Here is a 21630-nt window from a genome sequence, read left to right on the forward strand (position 1 = left end):
ACCTCAAGGTTTCCCAGACGCCCTTCCATGTCAAGCCAGATCAATGACACCTCCCTCCTCTTCGTTTCTTTACTCCAAAAGCAGTTCATCATGGCGCAGCACTCCAAACAAGCCCTCAATCTCCTTCTTGATCTTCTTCAGCTCGGCAGCCACCTGCGCCGTGACAAGGGTATACGCATAAAGCAGAGCGTAGTCTCGCTCTTGTGTCACGGCCTGCACGGCATCCTCGTCGTTCCTGAGGTTCATCTCCATGTGTTCCTTGCGGTACTGATATATCTTGTTCAACAGCCGGTCTCTGGTGCGGTCGATTGTAGGGATGGCGTCCGTGAGAGGATACTCTAGCATGACGCAGGAGGCAAGGACCTGGAAAACGTGGCAGATGCGTTGGCAAAGCTGCATCCTTTCCGCAGCCGTGATTTCCAATAGGGCACTCTCGCCCTCGGAGAGTGTGTCCCGGCGTTGCGTGATGAGCCGCATGGCATACATGCCGTCCAGAATATGCTTGGTTGAGTGCATGATTCGGCCGTAGGCAGCGTTGGGGAACGGCCCGCGAAGCTCAAACTCGGATTTGGCAGACTCTCGCAATGACTCCAACTTGTAAACTGTAAACCAAGGTGCCATGAATTAGCTCCAAGCAACAACACTGACTCCCACAAGGTGTAAAGCTTACCATATCGTCGGAGGGCTGTCTGCTCCCCCTCTTTCAGAAATTCCAGGCCACCACGGTTCTCTTCCAGTAAAGGGGCCAAAGGTCCGCGCTTCCAAATGAGTCCAAGCTGCAGATACAATACCGAGAGTCCCTCTCTAAACTTCTTCCTCCCAGAGATGGGCCACAGCAGTCGACAGACGAGGATACCCCACAAGATACCTAATGTGACTGACACTACACGGTGGTATGTAATCTCAAAGATGAGAGGATCAATTCCGCCCTCGTCATCATCGTCGTCATCAACGTTCTGCGTCAGGCTGTAAGCATACAAGACAATGACATTGTACGCCAGCAGCGAAATTCTCCCCAGAGGGGCCTTCTTCAACACCAGGATCACATAGAAGTTTCCCAGCGCCACAATGGCAGTGCAAAGTTCGAGAAGCCAGGGGTTGGACATGCTCGACAGCCATGCGAGGCAAGCACAGGCGCCCCCAATCAGTGTGCCAATGAATCGAGCGCTTCCCGTTGTGTTCGAAGCACCGGTGGTCATGCCAACAACAATCATGTAGGACAGCAGGCCCCATTCACCTCTCCAGTGTTGATATACCGGCCTCGTGGCTGGGATAAAGGCAAGCATGGCCCATAGGACGGCACCGATGCCGACCTTGATTCCGAATAGCACATCCTCACGGGTAAGGATTCGAAGAAACCCGAGTAGAGCTTGGGAGAATCTGCGCACAAGGATGCTCGTCTTATGCGGCGCAGCATCCCAGTGGAATGAGTCTCTCTTCTGTAACATGGCTTTGGGCAGATCACCTGGGGTAGGCGACTTTGTCCGAATGGGCTTCGGCTTCGAGGCCAGCAGGGGCTGTTGCTCGGCATCGAGATCGCTGCGACGCTGGAATACCTTCCAGTGCCTCCAGAACCTCAGCCACTTCCAGCTGCGATCTGGACTTTCTGTCGAGCGCTCCAATGATTCGAGAACGTCGAGGTAAGCGTCCATCTCCTCTGCTACAGCCTGCAAGCAAAAGGAAAAGTGGCCGCAAGCAGCGGCAACCTCTTCGATATCGGCTTGGATGTCCTCGGACCGCGATCTTCCGAGCTCGATGCTGCGATATAGCTGGCGAAGAGCCTTGCCCCTAGCAGTATTGTACAGATCCAGCGCATCATGGAGGCTCGCGCGCAAGTGGTCGTTGACAGCCACTTGCTGCTCCGGGTGTCTGCCAAAGGGATTCTCTTTCAGCGTCTCGGAGAGAGTGTATGCCAAAGATTTCATGGAAGGACCCAAGAGGGCCAAAAACAGTGCAAATATGTCGGACGGGACGCGAAAAATGGGCGACTTGTCCAAGGTAGGGTCCGAATGGCTGTTGAGGGCCGAACGACGTTCGAATTCGTCCTCTTCAATGACAGACAGCCGATCTCTCGCATCATCAGAAAAGTACGAAACACTTCGAGACATGCCGGACGGTTCAGGGGATAAGAAGCTCGGCGGCGGCGGCATACCAGAGCTGGGTCCCTCGTTGAGAAGCGTCAGCTGTGTCTGAAGCGCACTACGCAAACCCCCGATCGCCTGTGACAGCGTTTCCAACGACTTGATGAGACGCTTGTCCAAGGAGTATATCTTCTCCCTGCCAAGGACATACTGCTCGATCTTGGCCTCTCGAAGAGTTGTCATTATTTGGGCATACGCCGAGTTATACTGGGCAGATGCCTGAGTATACTCGGGAGAACTGACCTCGTCCTCCGAGCCATTCAAGAACCCGCTGGTGATGAAGGACAAGCGGTCGCTCAATGCTACAGCTGCGGTGCGAACAGACTGGCGCAGCACCTTTCTGGCCGACACGCGCCACACCAGAAGGTTAACAGCGACGGTGAAGGAGATGCCAAGCAGGAGCAACTTGAACATCTGGACAATCTTGCCTGCAGAGAAATAGCCGTTGGCAACAGATTCCTCCTTTGTTATGACGGATATAATGGCCATGGACGCCAAGGTAGACGCGGTATTCACAAGGGGCTGGTTTAATCGTTGCTTGGTCCAACCGACTAATCCAAGACCGCCGCCAATGCAGACGACCAGGACAAGGGCGTGTGCGGGAGTCGCCGATCCCGAGACTGCGCGAGAGGCCATGGCTATGCCCATTGACAGCACGCAGACCAGCTCAGCGTATAACACGGCCACAATTGCAATCACGACAGCTTCCAGCATGGACCCGGCGGTGCGAGCCGGGTGGAAGTACACCGTCAAAGTCGCCGCAATGTGCTTGCCATCTCGGCGGCCCAAGAAGTTGGACAGCGGCGGCCAGAACGTGGCCGTGGTGCCCAAGAGATATGCCAGCGTGCACTTGAGCACCTGTCGACCATCGTCAGTCTGGAGCCACGCCCACGCCGCCAGGGCCTTTGTCCGAGCAAACCTCGAGGCCGCCCGGATACGCTGTCCGACCGAGATCCCAGACGCAGCCGGAGGGCGTCGCTCGGCTCCATTGCAATGTGATCGGCTTCGGGGCGCGCGGAGAGTAAATTGGCGCCGTGACCGCTCGCCCGTGGCAGGGATGACGAAGGTGCCATTGCGCATTTTCTAAGTTAAAGAGCGAATGCGAATTAGCGATCGAATCTAGCTGAGAGCGCTCATGCACAGCAGCAATCTAGAACAGGGAAGAGGCGAGTGACATACACTTCTCTTGGAGGGACGCGAGGGCGGCAGCGCGGCCGCTGTCGAGTTTGAGGAGCCGTTACCGTTTGAGCTGCTCATGGCTGCGGTTTGTGGTAGAACAGCATTCTCGTGGGCTCGATCAAGGCCCGCGGCCGTCAGTCCGAGTGAGGCCGCGAGCGGTCCAATCGTGCGTGGCAATTGCTGTCGATGCTGGTGGCAGGAGTACTGCGAGATCGGGTCTGGCGGTGGGCTCAGGCTGGGACGGCTGAAGCTCGCAGGCGAGCACGAAGCTTCAATGCCACGATGGTGGATTGGATGGAAAATTGTTGGAGTGCCGAAGCGCTAACAGCTGGGGAGCGAGCAAGCACTGGACCTGCACCCAAACAGCTCCAGCTCTCGAATGCTCCAGCTCCAGGGCTCCAGCTGCTAATGGAAAGTTCGAGGTCCAGTGAGCGGGCCATCCATCTCTGACAGGGGCCCGACTGCCGGGAGTTGTTGGGCGCAGTGGCCGGCTAGCGGCCCTGAGCGCGTCCGCCTGGAGCGCTGGCCAGGTACCGGCAGTGACAGTTCCAGCGGGGTAATAGCGGGTGGGCCGCATGCACTCTGGGCGGGCTTGGGGCGGGCATGGATGGAGGCTGTCGCTTAGGTTGCGAGATTCCGCCAGATCGAGGTTGGAATCAGACTGGACACCTGCACTTGCTGGAACCCGACCTTCAGGGCTACCTTACCCTTGGCGATCTGGCTGGGCCAACATCTGTCCGTCCCATGTGATGCTCGTGCTAGTGCCAACATTTGGTGGTACTACTTGGCAATAGTAATGGGCCCTCCTCCGGAGTGCGCTGTGTCCTTGTGGATAGAGCAGTCGTTCCATCTCAGCAGCTTCTACTACAGTAGACGGAAGCCCAGCTGGCAGTTGGCTACCCGGGCGTCTGTGGGCGCTTCAGGTTCCGCAACGCCGCCAGCAGCTCAGTTCAGTGGCTCTGGCAAGCAGCTCCAGCGAGCATCAGCGGCCTGAGCGGCCCATTGGGCTCAACTGCGCCACCACCACCAGCCGACCACTAGCCACCCGACGCTCAATGCCTCATCACCCAACCTAACAATACCTATCCCAATGGAGTGGCACTCAATCGCACACCTCATCGACTACATGTAATAGCCGCTGACATCGAACCTTGCTCCTTGTCGCCGGTCCCTAATCAAGCCTCTTGCATACGTCCAGACGCCGCGGATCTTCGCTCCAATGCTTGGCATCGTGCACATTCATGGAGCCCAAAGCAAGAGCCATTGGATAGGTACACCTATGATCAATCGATCTAACCTCTTAGCTGGAAACCCACGATAAGCCCGTGCTGTCCCTCTAGCCTGTGCTGTTCACGCCCTTTGCCTTGGCCTGCTCTTCTTCGTCCTCTTTTCATCTCTCTTCCCCTCCATCTCGTCACACACTCGGCCCGGCGTCTGGAGCCTGCGTGTGCTTGATCATTCATCTCGTTTACATCCAAGACGCACCCGCTTTCGCTTCCAACTGCGTCCACAGGCTATATCGACACGCTGGCCGCCTACTCGTACATCCGACGACGGCTCTTGTCCGCCATGGCTTTCCCCAGGCCCAGGCGGTTCGCCCCTTTGCGAACATCGGCAGACGTGCCACCGTTCCATGGCGATCCGCCGCTCAGGGGCGTTATATTTGACATGGACGGAACACTATGGTATGAGTTGCCTCGCATCGTTTGGGCTCGTCAGGCCTTTGGTCCCTTGCAAGTTTTTCATACCTGAGAGGCGGTGGTCTCAACAATACGCTCTGGCCATTCGGTTCCCTCCTTTTCTCCCCGGATATTGCTCTATCATGATATCATACTCAAACATTGCCTTATACCAAAAGTCTCCATGTTACTTGTCTGGCAGTCTAAAGAGGGGTCTTCCTTCAGCATTGTGGAATTCGAACATGACAGGTCTGCTCGACAGCCTCGTCACCCCAGAGCCTGACTCACTCGCTTATACCAAAACCCCCCTCCTTCCATCTTGATATCGAAAGAAGAATTGAGAGCACAACGACAGAACTGAACAGAACTACATCATATACTATCGTCTCCCTACTAATACTCTTTACAGTCTGCCGCAAACATACATGTTCAAAGAAATGCGCTCCGTCCTCGGCATCCCCCAGTCCGTCGACATCCTCGAGCACATCGACAAGCTGCCCGCCCACCAGCAGCCCCCCGCCCACGAGGCCATCCGCGCCATCGAGCGCAAGGCCATGGCCGCCCAGACGCCCCAGCCGGGCCTCGCCGCCCTCATGGCCTGCCTCGACGCCTACCGCGTGCCCAAGGCGATTTGCACCCGCAACTTCGACCTACCAGTCCAGCACCTCCTCTCCAAGTTCCTGCCCGAATCACAGTTCTACCCCGTCATCACTAGAGACTTTCGCCCGCCTAAGCCGCATCCCGCGGGCATCTTGCAAATCGCGCAGAGCTGGGGCCTCGTTGACGAGTCCGGCGCCGTGGACACGAGCGGCGTCATCATGGTTGGGGACTCCATCGATGATTTGACGGCGGGGAGACTGGCCGGCGCGGCCACGGTGCTGCTGCTCAACGATGTGAACAAGGAGCTGGCCGCGCATGAGCACACCGACTTGGTGATAACCCAGCTCGACGAGCTAGTCCACATCCTGGAAAACGGATTTCAGGGGCGGACGATATAGCCAGCGCGGGTACTGCTGTGATTTAGGAAGCCACCCAGAACATTTAGACTCGAGCGCGTCTCAGCATAGAGCATATTACATGTAATCAGGTTCATCATCAATAAATCAGTGGGAAGATAGGCATACACATTCATATAGTCCCCTGCCAATTGCAAATTTGAAATCAAATCAGAAGCTCTTGCTGGTCAATTGCAGAAATCCTTTGTCGCTGTTCTTCACCATGCTCAATCTCATTCTCCTTAAGCCTGTCTCCCCTTTTTGTTGATCCAACTCAGCCTGCTTTGCTGGATTCCAAGGCCCCCGAAGCGTTTTTCGCGCATATGCATACATCACATTTCAACCATGAACCACAAGGGACTCGAGCGGTTCACATGCGTATTGAAAGCGGCCAGGAACATTTTCATTCGCACGTGCAATTTATAGCAGTCTCCCCAGATTTCACAGCCCACTTCAGAACGTCATCCTTTCATGTTTGGCATCCATCGTCAGATGCGTAAGCGTGAGCCAAAGGGACGCAAATCCATCACACAAAAAACTAAGAACATTTGCGCCGGTTTGATGCTAAAAGCAGAAAGCTGACGAGGGTATGTAGATACATGTGTGGTCAGAGGGTCTTATCGTAAGGTGGCGGCGGATCCTATACGCCGTATGAAGGGTTCGGAGGCAGCCCATAAGTCTTGACCTGCCTCCGGTTCTGACCTCGTGCCTCGTCTGCCGCCGACTTTGGCGGTCCTTCTCGCGAAAAGGAGCTCGTGGGGGGTGCTGGTCGGACCGGGAGACTGAAAGTGGTCGGGTTGGAGGAAGAGTGGTGGGAGCCGTCAGAGTAGCCAGATGCCGGGTTTCGAGGTGCGAGGCTCGGATGGCCAGTCCGGCTCGTCGCAGCGCCGTTACGCGAAGGTGATCGGTTTTGCGTAGCCCCTTGGTCTCGGGGCGAGAACAGTCGGTCTCCAGCAATCGGAATGTCGCCGAAAACCGGGCCGTCGAGCGGCGCCTCTTCGTTTCGCGACTGTGGCGATGAGTCGCTAGATCGGAGCAGCTCGTGGGTACCGCTGGGTGAGAGCTGGGGCACAAGATGAGACTTGCGGTTGTCCCTCTCCATGAGACCAACAGCCCACTCCTTCAGGTCCACTGGTGTCCTCTTGGCAGCCTGAACAAAGGGGTCCCGTTCCTAAAGAACACGTCTCAGTCACAGCTGCTTCCGATGATGCACGGGGGGGGTTAAAGACAAAACGGATGTCAACTTACATAGAGCTCCTGTGGGGTGGGTCGCTTCTCAGGCTCCTTGAAGAGGCACTTCTGAACCATGTCCTCCAGAATGCTAGGGAACGCATCGCTCTTGGGCAGCTTCGGAGCCGGCTCGTTGACAATCTGCTGCAGCAGATCCAATATGCCAGCCGGGGCTGATTCGGCGTCGTCAATGTGCTCGCTTGCGTTGAAGGGGAACTTGCCAATGGCAAGCTCCATGATGGTCAGGCCAAAACTCCAGACATCTGACTTGACAGTGTACTTCTCGCCCTGGATTCGCTCGGGAGCCATGTAGGTTGATGTGCCGACAAAGGTGTCGGCGATGGAGTTGACGAGCTCTCCGGACACACCGAAATCGCACAGCTTGATGGAGCCGCGAGAATTGATGAGGATGTTTGACGGCTTGATATCTCGGTGCATAATGTGGTGTTTGATGTATAGATAGGTCAGGCCGCCCAAGGTAGCCTCTGCAATCTTGCCCAAGACGTCCACTCGAATCGGGCCAAAGACTCTCGAGACTCGGTCAAGCGCACTAACAAGCAAGCATCTCAATCAGCCACACTTCCCTCATAATGACCCAGTCCACGCAGAGGTGGCAGCGAAGAACGAAGCGATACTCACCCAACATCCATATACTCCATACACATGATGACATCGTTGTTGTGATTCAAAAAGGCGCCATAGAATGTGACAATGTGTTCGGAGTGGCACCCATGCATAATCTGGAGCTCCCGAACGATTCGCCTTCGCATCTCTTTCTTGGCTTCGACGTGAATTATCTGCATAATTTGAGGTCAGCTCCGAGGCTTGAGCAGAGCAGGCCCGTAAGATGGCGGGCTCCCAGGGGCAACAGGCGTTTGTGTAACGCACCTTACGAGCCATGACAGTCCCCGTCGTCAGATGCCTGACTTTGCTAACAGTACCACCATTGCCAGACCCGAGTTCTTTTATGACTTCGAGCTCCTCTGGTCTTAAGTCGAGCTTGTACTCGATGCCAATCTCCAACTGCTCCTCCTTGCCAGCATCATCTTTGTTAACCTCTGAGCCGCGCCTGCTCGTGTCGGCCGTTGGTGGGGGACGAGGCGCTGCCGGCGTCAGAGCAAGACCCTTGACGTTCTTGCGCTTCATAGTGCGCGGCGCGAATGGGTCGGCCATGGTGGGTGAGGTGAAGAAGTGCTGAACCGGCGAGGTTCGGTTTCAAAGGCGGCGGTTGATAAGGGGTATCGAGTTCTCGGCCGGCTGAGAGAAGACTTGGCTCTCAAAGCTGGGGATGGAGGCAGAAAGTACGGCAGATAGCTCTCTCGTTGGTAGCCAGCAGGCTGCGTTCGTCGAGGAGATGTCGGGCGAGGTGCCAGATGGCCAGAGCCTTGCGTGTGAAGCGAAGGTGGGAGTGTTGCGTCGTCGCTCCGAATAGAGCAGCCTGGGGCAGATTCTTCGTCAAGTCGCAGGCGGTCGGCTTCGAATAGGTCCGGGCAGTGGCGACGCTCCCTAGACGGACAGGCGGCCAGGGATGAAGAAGAAGAAAAGGAAGAAGAGGCAGAGGATCAAATAGAAATCCACTCTGGGCGTTGTCGCTGTCTCGCTTCTCCGCAGATGAAAGGACACACCCCTCGAACTCGCTCCTGTGCCGTGGGGGATATTTACAGGTCGACGGCACCAGTAGCAAGTGCACATAAGGTACATGTACCTACAGTACAGGCAGTGAGTGACTCCGTTTTCCCTGCTCCGTGCACCAAGGGCCCAGGTTCAAGCGACGGGTCGCGGCTAGCAAGCGGTGCCCAGGCCTGGAGTAGCGGTTACAAGTCCAGGCGGTATTATACCTGTAGCCTGTCGCCTTGTAGCCTGTAAGCCTCTCGCGCAGCAGTCCAGTGTGTGGGGTCCTGCAGAGATAACGTGATCCCGGCCGTTTCTTTGGCGGACCAGGACGGCGAAGCTACAAAGAATCAAAGGCTGGAATTTGTTGGAACTTCACTTCGTCTCTTCAAGTTTGCCTCTGCTCTTTTTAAAGCCTCTCTCGACAGCAAAAAAAGGAGCACATGAGATGAAATGCCGCGCATGGAGATTTTCGCCAATCATGCCATGCCAACTTCTATTTTTGTCGCCAGCAGCCACACACACAGTCGCTGCTTGACATGCACGATGCCTGTTTGGGCGACCCCAAGAGCCACCAGAGCCAACCCCTGGGTCGCTGGGCGCTGGTTTTAGGCGCCGGAGCGCGCTGGGCCCCCCTATCAGTGGACAGCATTGGCCCTTGCGCTGTCTGGTGCCTCTTGCAAAGATGCATCCAGACGCACCGCATTGCTCGATCACGGTAAACTAAGCCATGTACTGTGTTACTATGAACCAGTCAGTGTTGCATGTACCAACAATACCTACTCGCATCTTCAACACCAAAACACTGCACACACGAGTCACGCCCCAAGGGTTCCTCGTCTGGCGGGGCCCCGGGCCATTCCCGCGTGTCCTTAGCGAGCAGACGGCACGTTTGGACATGTTCTCATGTATACGATGCGCAGAGGGATGAAACCCAGCTAACATGCCAAACGCTCCTGAGCTCACTCAACCCTCGCCAATCATGCCGAACGACTCTCGCCCAGCATCCCTCGAGGCTCCCCAGCTCCCCAATGAGCACATCCGCAGACTAGCGCTGAAACTCGAGATGGTGTATGCGGGACGATTCAGGTGACGGGACCGGTGCCTGCCCATCTCCTAAACATCTCCATCCAGAGTGCCCTTCTAGATGGCTTCGGGAGTTGAAGATGTCAGCTCAAGGGCATCTCTGCTGTCTCATCCCCCAAACGGGTTGCCCGTTTTGATATCGCCCCATCAGTCTTCTTGACATCGTGTTACCGCAAATCGTTTCAGAGTCTCCTCCCTGTTATGGTCTGCCCCAAAATGGACGTGGTACGGAGAGACTCTTTATCGCAACCAGTTGAAGAAGCTTGGGTGCAACCTTGGTTCTTTGTGGACCTCCGGGCTTTGGATCAGTATCAGCGAAACAAAGGCCACCTAAAAGTAGGCAAGCGGGATTCATTAATTACGAGTCCTTAGGGGCATTTACATACCTACACGATCAATTAGCACCGTCAGTCCGTTTCAGGGTATCTTGGAGGCTCGAGATACGCCTTTACCACCTACCAACCAATTGGTAGTAAGTATGGCACTCGTGGCATCTTATGGCATTCCCGCCATTGCCATGAGCTACACATTATTCGCTTTGGCAACAATCGAGCCAGCTCGTCAAGCCGATCCTCAGCCTCTCGTCTCCCTCGCGTTCTCAGTTATCATACAATTGTAGGAGCTGCTGTCGATGGTGGGGTCTCCGATCCGTCTTCTAATTTAAGTCTCCGGCTTGCCGCCAATCTGCGGGGCCCAGCGTCTAAATGCCAACATGTTCATGCTCAGGGACTTTCAGTTGGTATGAATACTGCGACTCCACACTGGCTGTGTGCTTCCAAAGCTGAGGCCAGGATCCAGGGCGAGCTGCAGCAGTTGATACTTGCCGTTTCCCGGATGCCCGAGAGCGGGGAGCACCCTTATACGAGTATCTGGCCATATGATGACATTGACAGGTTGGCTGCGCTGCGTACAAACTTTGCAGTATTGTACTTCACAACCTGAAAGGACTACCTAAGCAACTAGGTCAGGTACTGTCACTGTAAAATTGACGTTGATCCCACGAATATTGAGTACCTTAGTATAACTGGGTACTGATTGGGGAATGAGTCTGCCGAGCTGGGAGCCGACACGTGATGTAGCCTGTTTACAGCGTATCTTCGCTTCATAACGTCTACTAATCATGATATCTGAATTCGTGCATCTCATTCACTTCTGACAACACAAGGCAGAGAAATAGGTAGTATTTGAAAGAACTCGAACTGAAACATAAGGCACTTGAACAACTCCAAACAATACCTCCGATTGATATTGGAGATGTGGCTTGTAAGATTATATAAGCCAGTCAACTCGTTCGGATAAACATAAATCCGCATCCCCCTGCCACACGCGACACGAGGCTGAAGGCTGTCGGCGAGACCAACTCAAAAATTGATTGTGCACCTCTCAGGAGAGAGAAGCCCAGCTGGTCTCATCAAACTCTCCGGCATTCTTTGCGGGAATCAAGGCCATCTCCTCGTTTCCATCGTTAATCAGCCCAGCCACCGCCTCAGGAGCGTCTTTCGCGCGCAATTTGGACGCGAGCCTCTCGACCGACCTTGTGACATCCATTCAACGCGATAGCGCCCAGCACCGACAAGATGAGCTCCGCGATGCGTGATTTGATCTCGGGAGAGGCGGAGCTGGATGACGAGGAAGATGACGAGTCCTTTGACGAAGAGACCGGCGAGGAGCGCCGGAGGAAGCCTTCCGCCCATATCGATGACTCTAGCGAAGAGGAAGAGGACGACGATGACGAGGAAGAAGCTCGCAAGGTAACATCAAGAGCGCCGTTTCGCTGCTAACATGGGCTCCCACTAACGCGCGCAACCATCTTAGATCCGCGAGGGCTTCATCGTTGACGAAGACGAAGAGGAAGAAGAGGCCGAGTCTGACGTCGAGAGTCGACCCGTAAAGCGAAAGCGAGAGCATCGGAACCGAGAAGAAGAAGAACTACTCGACGAAGAAGATCTGGAGCTCATTGGCGAGCAATTTGGAGAGCAGCCAAAGCCTCAGGCGCCTGTTAGCCCCTCAACTTTCCGTATGAGATGGATTGAATACTTGTCCTGACACTGCATACATAGTCAAAGTTCAAACGCCTCAAACGTGGCCACCGAGACGAGGACGATGCCGCACACGAGAAGCGAGGGTTGGAAGAGATCTTTGCAGATGAGGAAGACGATGCCGCCGAGCAACGCAGCTATGGTCGACCCGGCTTCCGTTCCCAAGTTGACGAGTTCGATGATTTCATCGAGGAGGATTACCCCGAGGACGAGGACGAGCGCATACGCCAGCAGGAAGATGCCGAAGTCGCCCGCCCTAGGGATCGCGGTGTCGGAGGCGTTGTTGATACTACTGGCCTTGACAAGGATGCCCTGGATGACATGGAGGCCATATTCGGCAACGGCGAAGACTACGACTGGGCGCTTCAGATGGAGGAAGAGGAAGAGGACAGGGAGAGAGAGGAGCAAGGCATCGAGCTCAAGGACGTCTTTGAGCCTTCACAACTTAAGGAGAAGCTGCTCACAGACGAGGACAACGAGATTCGATTCACGGACGAGCCCGAACGCTTCCAACTCGACCGCAAACCTTTCAAGAACCTGCAGCTCACTCCTGATCAGTTCAAAGAAGAAGCTCGATGGATTACCAACCAGCTGTGGCCGAAAAAGGGCTTGGCCCAGGAACTTCAGGCTCCTTTCGGCAAGGCAGTTGGTAAGGTCCTCGAGTTCTTCATCGTGGACGAAGTCGAGGTGCCATTTGTGTTCCAGCACCGCAAGGACTACCTCCTCCACTCCAAAAAGATCCGAAAGTCCACAAGAGACGACCCCGACGGTCCCGATTATACGATCCAGTCAGACAAGCTGCTGAACCAGGATGACTTGTGGAGGATTCTCGAGCTTGACATCAAGTTCCGCTCCTTTGTGGAGAAGCGGAATGCGCTTGAGAAGTCGTACGACAACCTCAAGTCCATGGATGTCAAGGACGAAATGGTCGAGGAGATGATCCCCGAGGCCACGACTATGGAAGAGATTCAAGATCTGCAAGATTACCTGCAGTTCCAGTACGCCAACAAGCTGCGAGATCTCGCTTCTCTCTCCGGCAATACATCACAAACGAAACGCCCGGGCTCAAAGTCTTCACTGCTCGATCGTGTTCGCAATGGCAAGGCGTATTACTTTGTCAAGGCATACGGCATCACTGCTGATCAACTGGCGAAGAACGCTCTTCGCCAGGGCCGAAAGGTGGCGCCGGATGATCACGAGCAGTACCCGATGGATCTTGCTGACAGCCTAACCGATGAGAGCTTCAGCACCGGCGATCAAGTCATTAATGCTGCTCGTCAGATGTATGCCGAGGAGCTCTTTGCCAGCCCTCGGATGCGCAAGTACCTCAGAGCATCCTTCTACCAGGCGGCTGAGATCAGCTGTCGCCGGACGGAAAAGGGACTTCGGAAGATTGATGACACACACCCGTACTACGAAATCAAATATATCCAGAACCAAGCCATTGCGGATTTGGTCCACCAGCCCGAAGTATTCCTGAAGATGATGCGCGCCGAGGAGGAAGGCCTCGTGGAGATCAAGGTCGAGATGCCTTCGCGGTACGATTTCCGCAGACAACTATACCAGGAATTCGAATCAGAGAACTTTAGCGATCGAGCAGAGCAGTGGCGAGAGGAGCGCAGGAAGGTGCTGGACCTCGCCTATCCCAAGCTGGAGAAGATTGTGGCCAAGAACATCAAGGAAGTCATCCGAACCTTTTGCCAAGATGAAGTTCTCAAGATGTGCCGGCAAGAGTTTTACCGCAAGCTTGACCAGGCTCCTTACAAGCCCAAGGGCATGATCCTGGGAACCACACCGCGGGTCTTGGTCCTGTCCAATGGAGGTGGTGATCCTACACGCGACCCTGTGTGCTGGGCTTGGGTGGAAGAAGAAGGCCGTGTGCTTGAACAAGGCAAGTTTGGCAACCTCGGCCGAGACGAGACTCAGCGCGAGAACTTTGTCGAACTTGTACGACGGCGACGGCCCGATGTCATTGGTGTTAGTGGCTGGTCAGCGGATACGCACAAGCTTGTCCGCGACCTGGAGGGCCTGGTGAGCGAAAAGGGCCTGATGGGAGCAGAGTTCGAGGACCCCGAGACAAACGACTACCGAACCGAGCTGCTCGAGGTCGTCGTCGTCGAGGACGAAGTCGCACGCCTATACAAGGACAGCCCTCGCGCCATCGCCGAGCACCCCTCCCTCAACTCCGTCACAAGATACTGCATTGCCCTGGCGCGATATCTGCAGAACCCGATGAAGGAGTACGCCGCACTGGGCAAGGACGTGGCGTCTCTCTCATTTCATCCATGCCAGAACCTGCTGCCCCGGGACAAGCTGATGAAGTACCTAGAGTCGGCCATGGTTGATACCGTCAACATGGTCGGAGTGAACATCAACGAAGCCATGACGGACCCGTACACAGCCAACCTTCTCCCCTATGTCGCAGGCCTGGGCCCGCGAAAGGCCACCAGTGTCATCAAGACCATCAACGCCAACGGAGGCGTCGTCAATACGAGAGACGAGCTGGTGGGCGACCCGGATAGCGGCAAGCTGCCCGTTGTTGGGCCTCGCGTCTGGAACAACTGTGCCAGTTTCCTGTACATCGAATACGATGCGACGAATCCCTCATCAGACCCCCTCGACAACACCCGTGTTCATCCGGAAGACTACGAGCTGGGCCGCAAGATGGCGGCAGATGCGCTCGAGCTGGACGAAGAGGATGTCAAGGCGGAGACTGACGAGAACGGACCCGGCGCCATTGTGCGAAAGCTCTTTAAGCAAGACGAGCAGGAAAGGGTCAACGAACTGGTGCTCGATGAGTATGCCGACCAGCTGCAGAGGAACTTTAGCCAACGCAAGCGAGCTACTCTCGAGGCCATCAGTGCCGAATTGCAAGCGCCCTACGAGGAGCTGCGAAGGAGTTTTGCGCTCCTTACGCCGTCCGACATCTTCACCATGTTCACGGGCGAAACCAAGTCAACACTCTGCGAAGGCATGATTGTCCCAGTCAATGTGCGCATGGTCAGAGATGACTTTGCCATTGTGAAGCTGGATTGCGGCATCGAGGGCAGGATAGAGGGTCACGAGGTGTCGAACCGGGCTTCCGTCAAGGACGTCCTCAGCACAGGACAAACGGTGCAAGCCAAGATCCTTGAGATGAACTACAAGGACTTTATGGCCAAGCTCTCGATACGGGAGGAGTCTCTGCGCATCCCCTACAAGGCGCCCATCAACTTTGGCCGCGACGGCTGGGACTATGCCCTCGAGGCTGCCGACAAGGAGGAGCTGCGCGAGAAGGACAAGACCACGGGCCGGACGCAGCGCGTGGTGAAGCATCCCAACTTCAAGCCCTTTAACTCCATCCAGGCGGAAGAGTACCTGGGCTCACAACCACCTGGCGAAGTCATTATTCGGCCGTCGTCCAAAGGCAACGATCACCTGGCTATTACCTGGAAGGTTGCCGATGGCGTCTACCAACATATTGACGTGCTGGAAATGCAGAAGGAGACTGAGTTTTCCGTCGGCAAACTTCTTCGAATCGGCGGCAAGTACACGTACAGCGATCTCGACGAGTTGATCGTGGACCATGTTAAGGCCATGGCCAGAAAGGTCGAGGAGATGATGAGGCACGACAAGTACCAGAACAGGTCGCGCAGCGAGACTGGTAAGATTCCCTGCAGCCTCTTATTGTTCACACGTTGCATTGTTGCTAACTGTCATGCAGAGAAATGGCTCATCACATACGTGGACGCCAACCCCAACCGATCGGCTTACGCCTTTTGCATCGACACCAAGCATCCGGGATACTTTTGGCTGTGCTTCAAGGCGAGCAAGACGGCGCGCGTCATCGGCCTGCCGGTGCGAACCATTCCTCAGGGGTTCGAGCTGAGAGGATACCAGTACCCCGACATGCGCGCTCTGTGCAACGGTTTCAAACTGCGCTTCCAGAACGAGTTTTCCAAGATGGGGGCTCGCTAAGAAGCACATGCGGACGACCCGGACGGGCCCTGGAGGCAGACATGGAAAAGCGAGATTTAGGGTTACAGATTTAATGACTCGTGTGTTGATTACTTTGTATCATTGTGTAGAAAGTCGGGCATTCAATTGGCTCAGGAGGAACTCGATAACAGTCCCTGGGAACGAGATAACTTTTTTACTATTATGTGTTTATTACTGCAGAGGAGGCTTGGGGGATGGAGGGCTAGGAGTGGACGAGACGCAATACTCATGAAAATAGAATACTGGTTGGCATTGAATCTCACTGGATAAAAGGCTTCTGAACCAGCTGTTCTTATTCGAAGCAGCTCAGTAACTTGGTATCTCCATGGCAAAGACAAAGTATGCGCATCAAGGTCGTTTGTTCTATCTCATAATACGTTTGGCTGGAAGCATCCAGTCATGCCTAATCCACTATATGTCTCAGGGCCTCTCCATTGGCTTAGACACCGCCATGAGATTGACGATGTATAGTACAAATAGAATGAACCAGCGCAACCAAAAAAGGGGACTCTAGAGTCCCTCACCAGCCAACCTCTCGGAAAAATCAACGTGTGAGATGAAGCAAAAAAAAAAAACGACACCTGCAGGATTCGAACCTGCGCGTGCGAACACAATGCCTATGATAACCAGTAAAGGATAGCAGGGCATCGCCTTAACCACTCGGCCAAAGTGTCTTTATCATTTCTTATCAGCTCAACCTGCTAAATGTATACATATGCCACCCACTGAGCCATGCTTCTCCACACAAGCATATCGGATCGCTGTTGATTTGCTACTGGCTTATGGTATGAGATATACATGAGACATGCACAGACCAATCAGAAGACACTTTGGCCGAGTGGTTAAGGCGATGCCCTGCTATCCTTCAGGTTATCATAGGCATTGTGTTCGCACGCGCAGGTTCGAATCCTGCAGGTGTCGTTTCTTTTTTGGCTTTTTGTGAACTGTCTGGTCTGTTGCAGCACTGGGGTCTGTTTGTTCTTTTTACGCCTCTGCTTGATCAATTTGTGTATGAGCAGAGGAGGTCTTGCTTGACCTTGTGGCAGTCTGTGTAGGTGCCTCGGCTGGAAATCGAGGACAATGAATGACTGGGATCCCGATTTCTTGCTTTCGCTCATCTACACACCTACCTGCGGAAGATTGTATCCAGAATTGCTTCCTGTCAATGACCGTTCGCCCGTTTGTTTCTCGATGTGCTATCTATATGCCATGAATGTCTCTAGTCGTCAATTGATTCCCGCAAAAGAACACTTCTCTATATCGCGCCTGTCCCACCTCAAATCCATATAGCGTAGCATCCAATGGCAACCTCAACATGCCATTTACTACACGTTTCTGCCAAATTCCATGAAAACGGGACTCGTTGAACTACCATGAATGCCATTGTGCTCAGCACCTGCCTGAGTCTTGATATGCTAGGCGTGGTATTATCGAGCCTCCATGACGGTGCTCTTGAACACACAAAGACTGGGTCTCAACAGAGAGAGAAGCTGTGTATGACAGAGTGCAAGCTTGGGCATATAACAAAGCATCAGACGCTGAACCTCGTGCCCCAGCTCAAAGACGTCATTTCCTGCGTGCGCTCATACCTGACTGCTCTGGTGGAGGGAATCAAGAGGGAGAGAAGCCGGCTTTTGCTGACGGAGGTCATTAAGAGCATCCTCAAGAAACTGGCGAGCTACAAGGTGCGTCCTGTCTGACGCTGGGCTGTGTATAACCATCTTGGCTCGTAGATGCGGCTCGGTTCGTTATCCGAGACGGCTTCTACTTTCTGCCAAGACTCGGAGCATATGTCTCACGTCTCTGCAAGGACTTGAGATCTAATGGAACTGCGTAGAGACTTGGGGCGCTTCTGCGGGCCGATGCCTCGCGTCAACTCATGACAGTCTTGGCCATGGCAATGGATCCCCCATTGCCCTGCATCAGCATCTGCCGAAGGGATCATGCGAGGGACAGCGCCCATGATGCCCCGTATGGAACAACAGACAGTACGAGTACTCGTAGAGGTATGTACTAGAATCGTCGTTTCAACCACAGCAACACAGCTTCAAGTGGCTTCAAACGTGCAGCTTGCCACCTCTCCACAGCCTCCCTGCAGCGACATCGGCAACTGGCAGAGTGACGATAAACAGAACCGCAAAGAAATGGCTCTGACATTCAAAGAAACGTGTCCTCGCTCAACATCATGGTCATGTCCAAGAATGACTCCCAAGCAGCCAGGGGACCCAGTGGAGTCTCGATTACATACAAGTATGTACTAGCGGGCTCCAGCTGTTCTCTGGTCATGTCTTGCATTTCAATCGCCAAATGTCGCCATCCGGACCCGGAAGCACTGGCAGCTCGGAGGGGGCAGTCACTTTCTTCTAATTTTTGCCACGGCGAGTCCGGCGTCCCGTGCGGAATGTCGAGATAGTGGCAGACGATGAACAAACACCGCCGAGATGAGAAGAGCATATGCCGGAGGCCGGCTGCCGATGCCGCGATGACTCTGTCTGCGATACAGTAGGTAGTACATAGAATGCTCCACTGGAATGGTGAGGAGTCGAGCTGATGGTATTACGAGTTACTGGCTGTCCCGCACTCACTCCGTATTCCGGAGCATTTTGCCACTATCAGAGACCGGAGCGTCAATAATGGCGTCTGCATGCAATTACGAAATCCAAGTACACCGTACCCCGCCGTGCTGCGGGTGTCTCACCGGCCAGACCGTACCCAGGTACAGTACTACCGAGCAACACACAGCAATCCACTCCAGAGCGTCACTAAAGTCTGGGGTAAACGGGGCCAAGCTAGGGGTCCAGAACAGGGCAAGAGCAAGTGCCGCAAGCGGGCGGAGCATGTACGTACAGTACGAATCACGGTAGCGCATCAGCCGGGCCAGGCAGAGAAAGTCAATTGATTGGGAGCCATTGGAATGAATTGGAAAAGGCAGGAAAACGACGGAAAAGGGAACTGAGCAGTTGGCAAAGGAAACGGAGAGAAAAGGAGAGAAAATGGGCAATGGAGCCGCAAATGGATGGGGAATGGCAATATCCCACCAAAAATAGGAGGAGCTCCATTCACTCCAATGGTGCCTGGAAAGCTTAGCGGTACCGCAGCCCATACGCACAGTACACAGTACGAGTACGATGACATGTTGCGTCAGGTCACGCGATGGATGATGCTATTGAGCCACCACCCGTCGATGTTGGGCAAGCACGCACGCGGTGGGCAGGAAAGCACGCACGGAGTCGATACTACGCAATACCTGGTCTCTGGGCGTCATTGCACGTCATTCGCAGGTACTGGGGACTGTACCGGAGCTGTCCGTCAGTCAATTGATGCCCCCCCAAGGTCAAGCTCACACAGCTCAGACGCTGCTTCCCGCTGTTTGCAAACTGCCCGTTTTCCTCGCCGTTTCCTCCTTCCTCCCATTTCCCCCTCCATTCTTCGTACCTTGTGGGTAAGGTAGGTAGGTACGAGTACGAGTGGTTACGTACTGCGTACTGTGACTCAGATTGTTCCATTGCACGCCCCCTCAGAGAAGATCAGACGAGAGCCAAACAGAACAGCAGACGGAACCACAATTGCGTCTCCAATCTCGAGTCAATGCAGCGATGCCGCCCAGGTCACTCCAGCCCTCACCTGCACCGCTTGCCGGCCTCCCACTCCCCTCCTGCCCTCACTGCCTTCCTGCCTTCCTGCCCCCTCCATCCTTGCAAAGTGATTGGCCAGTCCTGCTTCTGCTTCCTGCGTCTCTTGGCGCCACCCCCCCGAGAAGCTTCTCGCGTGACGCCTGGTGATACAACTGCTACAAAAGCCCAAAGGTGCCCAGCATGTCTTGCGCGGCTCTCGTCTCGTCTTTATAAGCCATCAATCATCCTTCGTCTCTGAATCACTGCCATCTCTCGCACAAACAACAGACTCGACAAACGCTCACGCACATCACACACGACTTCTCGACTCCTCAACGCAACTCACCCATAGCCTCAACTCTCCTCTTCCACCGTCTTCTACATACATACCACTACTCTCTCTCCACCTTCGCCCATACATACTACTACTACAAAAACAACCCAGCTACAATCAGCAGCACCAACAAATCCAACAACAGCCACCCGTTCCGGCAACGCCTCCTCACCCTTACTCCAACTCTGCCTCCTCGACACAACAGACCGTCTCTCTCCGGCCAATTCGTCTTCCCCCGCTCGACCTCCGTCTTACCCCTTCTGCGCCTAGCCCTCGTTTTCTCGCCTCTCGCCATCCATCCGTCAAAAGTAAGTTTGTCCAGCTGCAGCTACGCACCCCCGCACCTGTATCACCCTTTGCTCTCTTGCGTGTTGCATTGGCATTGGCACTGTCTCTGCGTCCCATCATCCCCTTCGCCTCCCTCACACCCAACCCTGCCATAGACGTCTACACTACGCACACATACATACATCAGCAACACCAGAGGTCAACCATCAGGACCTCTTTCCATCAGAACCCAACCCAAAGAGTCAGCACGCAGCCCATTCCCATTCCCATTGACGCCGATGATCACCTTGATGGACTGCATGAACTAACACCATTGTCATCAGTGACTCGCTCTCACAAGTACAACGACCGTGACCACAAGGGCATTGCCGACGGCAGCGTCTCTCCAACAGAAAACTTGCCGCGCTTCTTTGCCAAGAACGGCTTTGTTGACAGCGATCCCAAGAAGATCAAGAAGGACGGCTCTGGCAAGGGCAACTGGTATGTCTCTCTTCCGACTCCCACCACGTCTGCGTTATACTACATCTACTGACACATTCTAACAGGGGAAGTGCCGGCGAGGAAGTCGTGGATGAAGATTTCCGCTTCACCAATGCCCGTCGCCGCTCCAACAGCTTTTCCCACCACAACCTTTCCGACTTCAAGACCAAGTTTGAGGTGAACGAGCCTGATCCTCTCTTCGAAGAGTCCGTCCACGGACCCGTTGATGAGGAGAACGGTAACGACCTCTCCAAGACGGACTCCGCCGAGAGTGTTCACTCCGTCTAGACGAGACAAGCTGTCTCGCGCCCAGAGACGTGCCATCAGTCCTGCTCTATCCTGGACCTGTCTTGATGCATCCCACTATGCATGAATGATGCGTATTACTTTATAGTCTCGAAACCTCTTATTTTTCTTTTCCATTTTTTTCGGGGAGGATGGAAAGTGGGATTTGACATCCAAAGACTGGACATGATGGCACTCCATCTGTGGCCAAAGTTATGATACATGCCCGCCGTGACGTTGCTTTGCCGGCGAAGGATATGTATTACTGTACAATATGTTATTTGTTTTCTCTTTCCATCATATGAAGGCTCGGTCTCTCAGATAGATCCAATCAAAGCCGTGTAACATTTCACCTGGACTTGCGCTTTCTCGTGTCATGATTGTTGCTCTGCTTACACGGATACAGTGTGTCGATGAAGTGCCATCTCCTCGAGCTCCTTGGCCTCAACAGTTTCATATGTGATGATCCTGCGAGTCATTTATCGATGCTTGCTCGGCCTCCTAGGGCGGGACACGCAAGCAAGCAAGGTCTTACTTTGAACGAGCCTCGACCGTGTGTCAACAGTGCCAGAGCTCACCGTGTCGGTAGTCGCCGATAACGACAGCGTACCCCGCTCTGGGTAAATGCGAGGTTTCAATAGCCCACGAAAGGGCTGCAGATCCATGGGCGAATGGGGGAATGTATCGGCAG

At 54.5% G+C, this 21630-nt stretch overlaps 5 protein-coding genes across 5 annotated transcripts; 3 read left to right on the forward strand and 2 right to left on the reverse strand.

The window, feature by feature from the left end:
• Nucleotides 1-69: 69 nt before the first annotated feature.
• TRIREDRAFT_104856 (uncharacterized protein) lies at nt 70-3221 on the reverse strand (the record flags this gene model as incomplete). Its single annotated transcript, XM_006963327.1, has 3 exons — nt 70-602; nt 671-816; nt 883-3221. 3 exons carry the CDS (start codon nt 3219-3221, stop codon nt 70-72), a joined length of 3018 nt encoding a protein of 1005 aa, XP_006963389.1.
• A 1668-nt stretch (nt 3222-4889) lies between these two features.
• On the forward strand, nt 4890-5997 carry TRIREDRAFT_58068 (uncharacterized protein; the record flags this gene model as incomplete). The annotated part of the gene is made up of 2 exons (XM_006963146.1): nt 4890-5005; nt 5409-5997. 2 exons carry the CDS (start codon nt 4890-4892, stop codon nt 5995-5997), a joined length of 705 nt encoding a protein of 234 aa, XP_006963208.1.
• A 637-nt stretch (nt 5998-6634) lies between these two features.
• On the reverse strand, nt 6635-8776 carry TRIREDRAFT_75872 (map kinase; the record flags this gene model as incomplete). Its single annotated transcript, XM_006963328.1, has 4 exons — nt 8113-8776; nt 7864-8021; nt 7243-7774; nt 6635-7165 (listed from the first exon to the last, which is right to left on the reverse strand). The coding sequence occupies exons 1-4, from the start codon at nt 8395-8397 to the stop codon at nt 6635-6637; spliced, it is 1506 nt and encodes a 501-aa protein (XP_006963390.1). The 5' UTR covers nt 8398-8776.
• A 2722-nt stretch (nt 8777-11498) lies between these two features.
• On the forward strand, nt 11499-15917 carry TRIREDRAFT_57295 (uncharacterized protein; the record flags this gene model as incomplete). Its single annotated transcript, XM_006963147.1, has 4 exons — nt 11499-11672; nt 11737-11919; nt 11982-15603; nt 15664-15917. The coding sequence occupies 4 exons, from the start codon at nt 11499-11501 to the stop codon at nt 15915-15917; spliced, it is 4233 nt and encodes a 1410-aa protein (XP_006963209.1).
• Nucleotides 15918-19817: 3900 nt separating this feature from the next.
• On the forward strand, nt 19818-21237 carry TRIREDRAFT_46002 (uncharacterized protein). Its single transcript, XM_006963051.1, has 3 exons — nt 19818-20194; nt 20498-20654; nt 20720-21237. Coding segments are annotated over exons 1-3 (381 nt in total). The 5' UTR covers nt 19818-20193; the 3' UTR covers nt 20943-21237.
• Nucleotides 21238-21630: the final 393 nt, after the last annotated feature.

Source organism: Trichoderma reesei (assembly GCF_000167675.1).
Source record: "Trichoderma reesei QM6a unplaced genomic scaffold TRIREscaffold_4, whole genome shotgun sequence".
Classification (NCBI taxonomy): Eukaryota; Fungi; Ascomycota; class Sordariomycetes; order Hypocreales; family Hypocreaceae; genus Trichoderma; species Trichoderma reesei.

Coding starts and splice junctions, on each gene's coding strand:
- TRIREDRAFT_46002 (XM_006963051.1), top strand. Junction 20,655..20,719: donor GGCTCTGGCAAGGGCAACTG/GTATGTCTCTCT, acceptor ACATTCTAACAG/GGGAAGTGCCGGCGAGGAAG.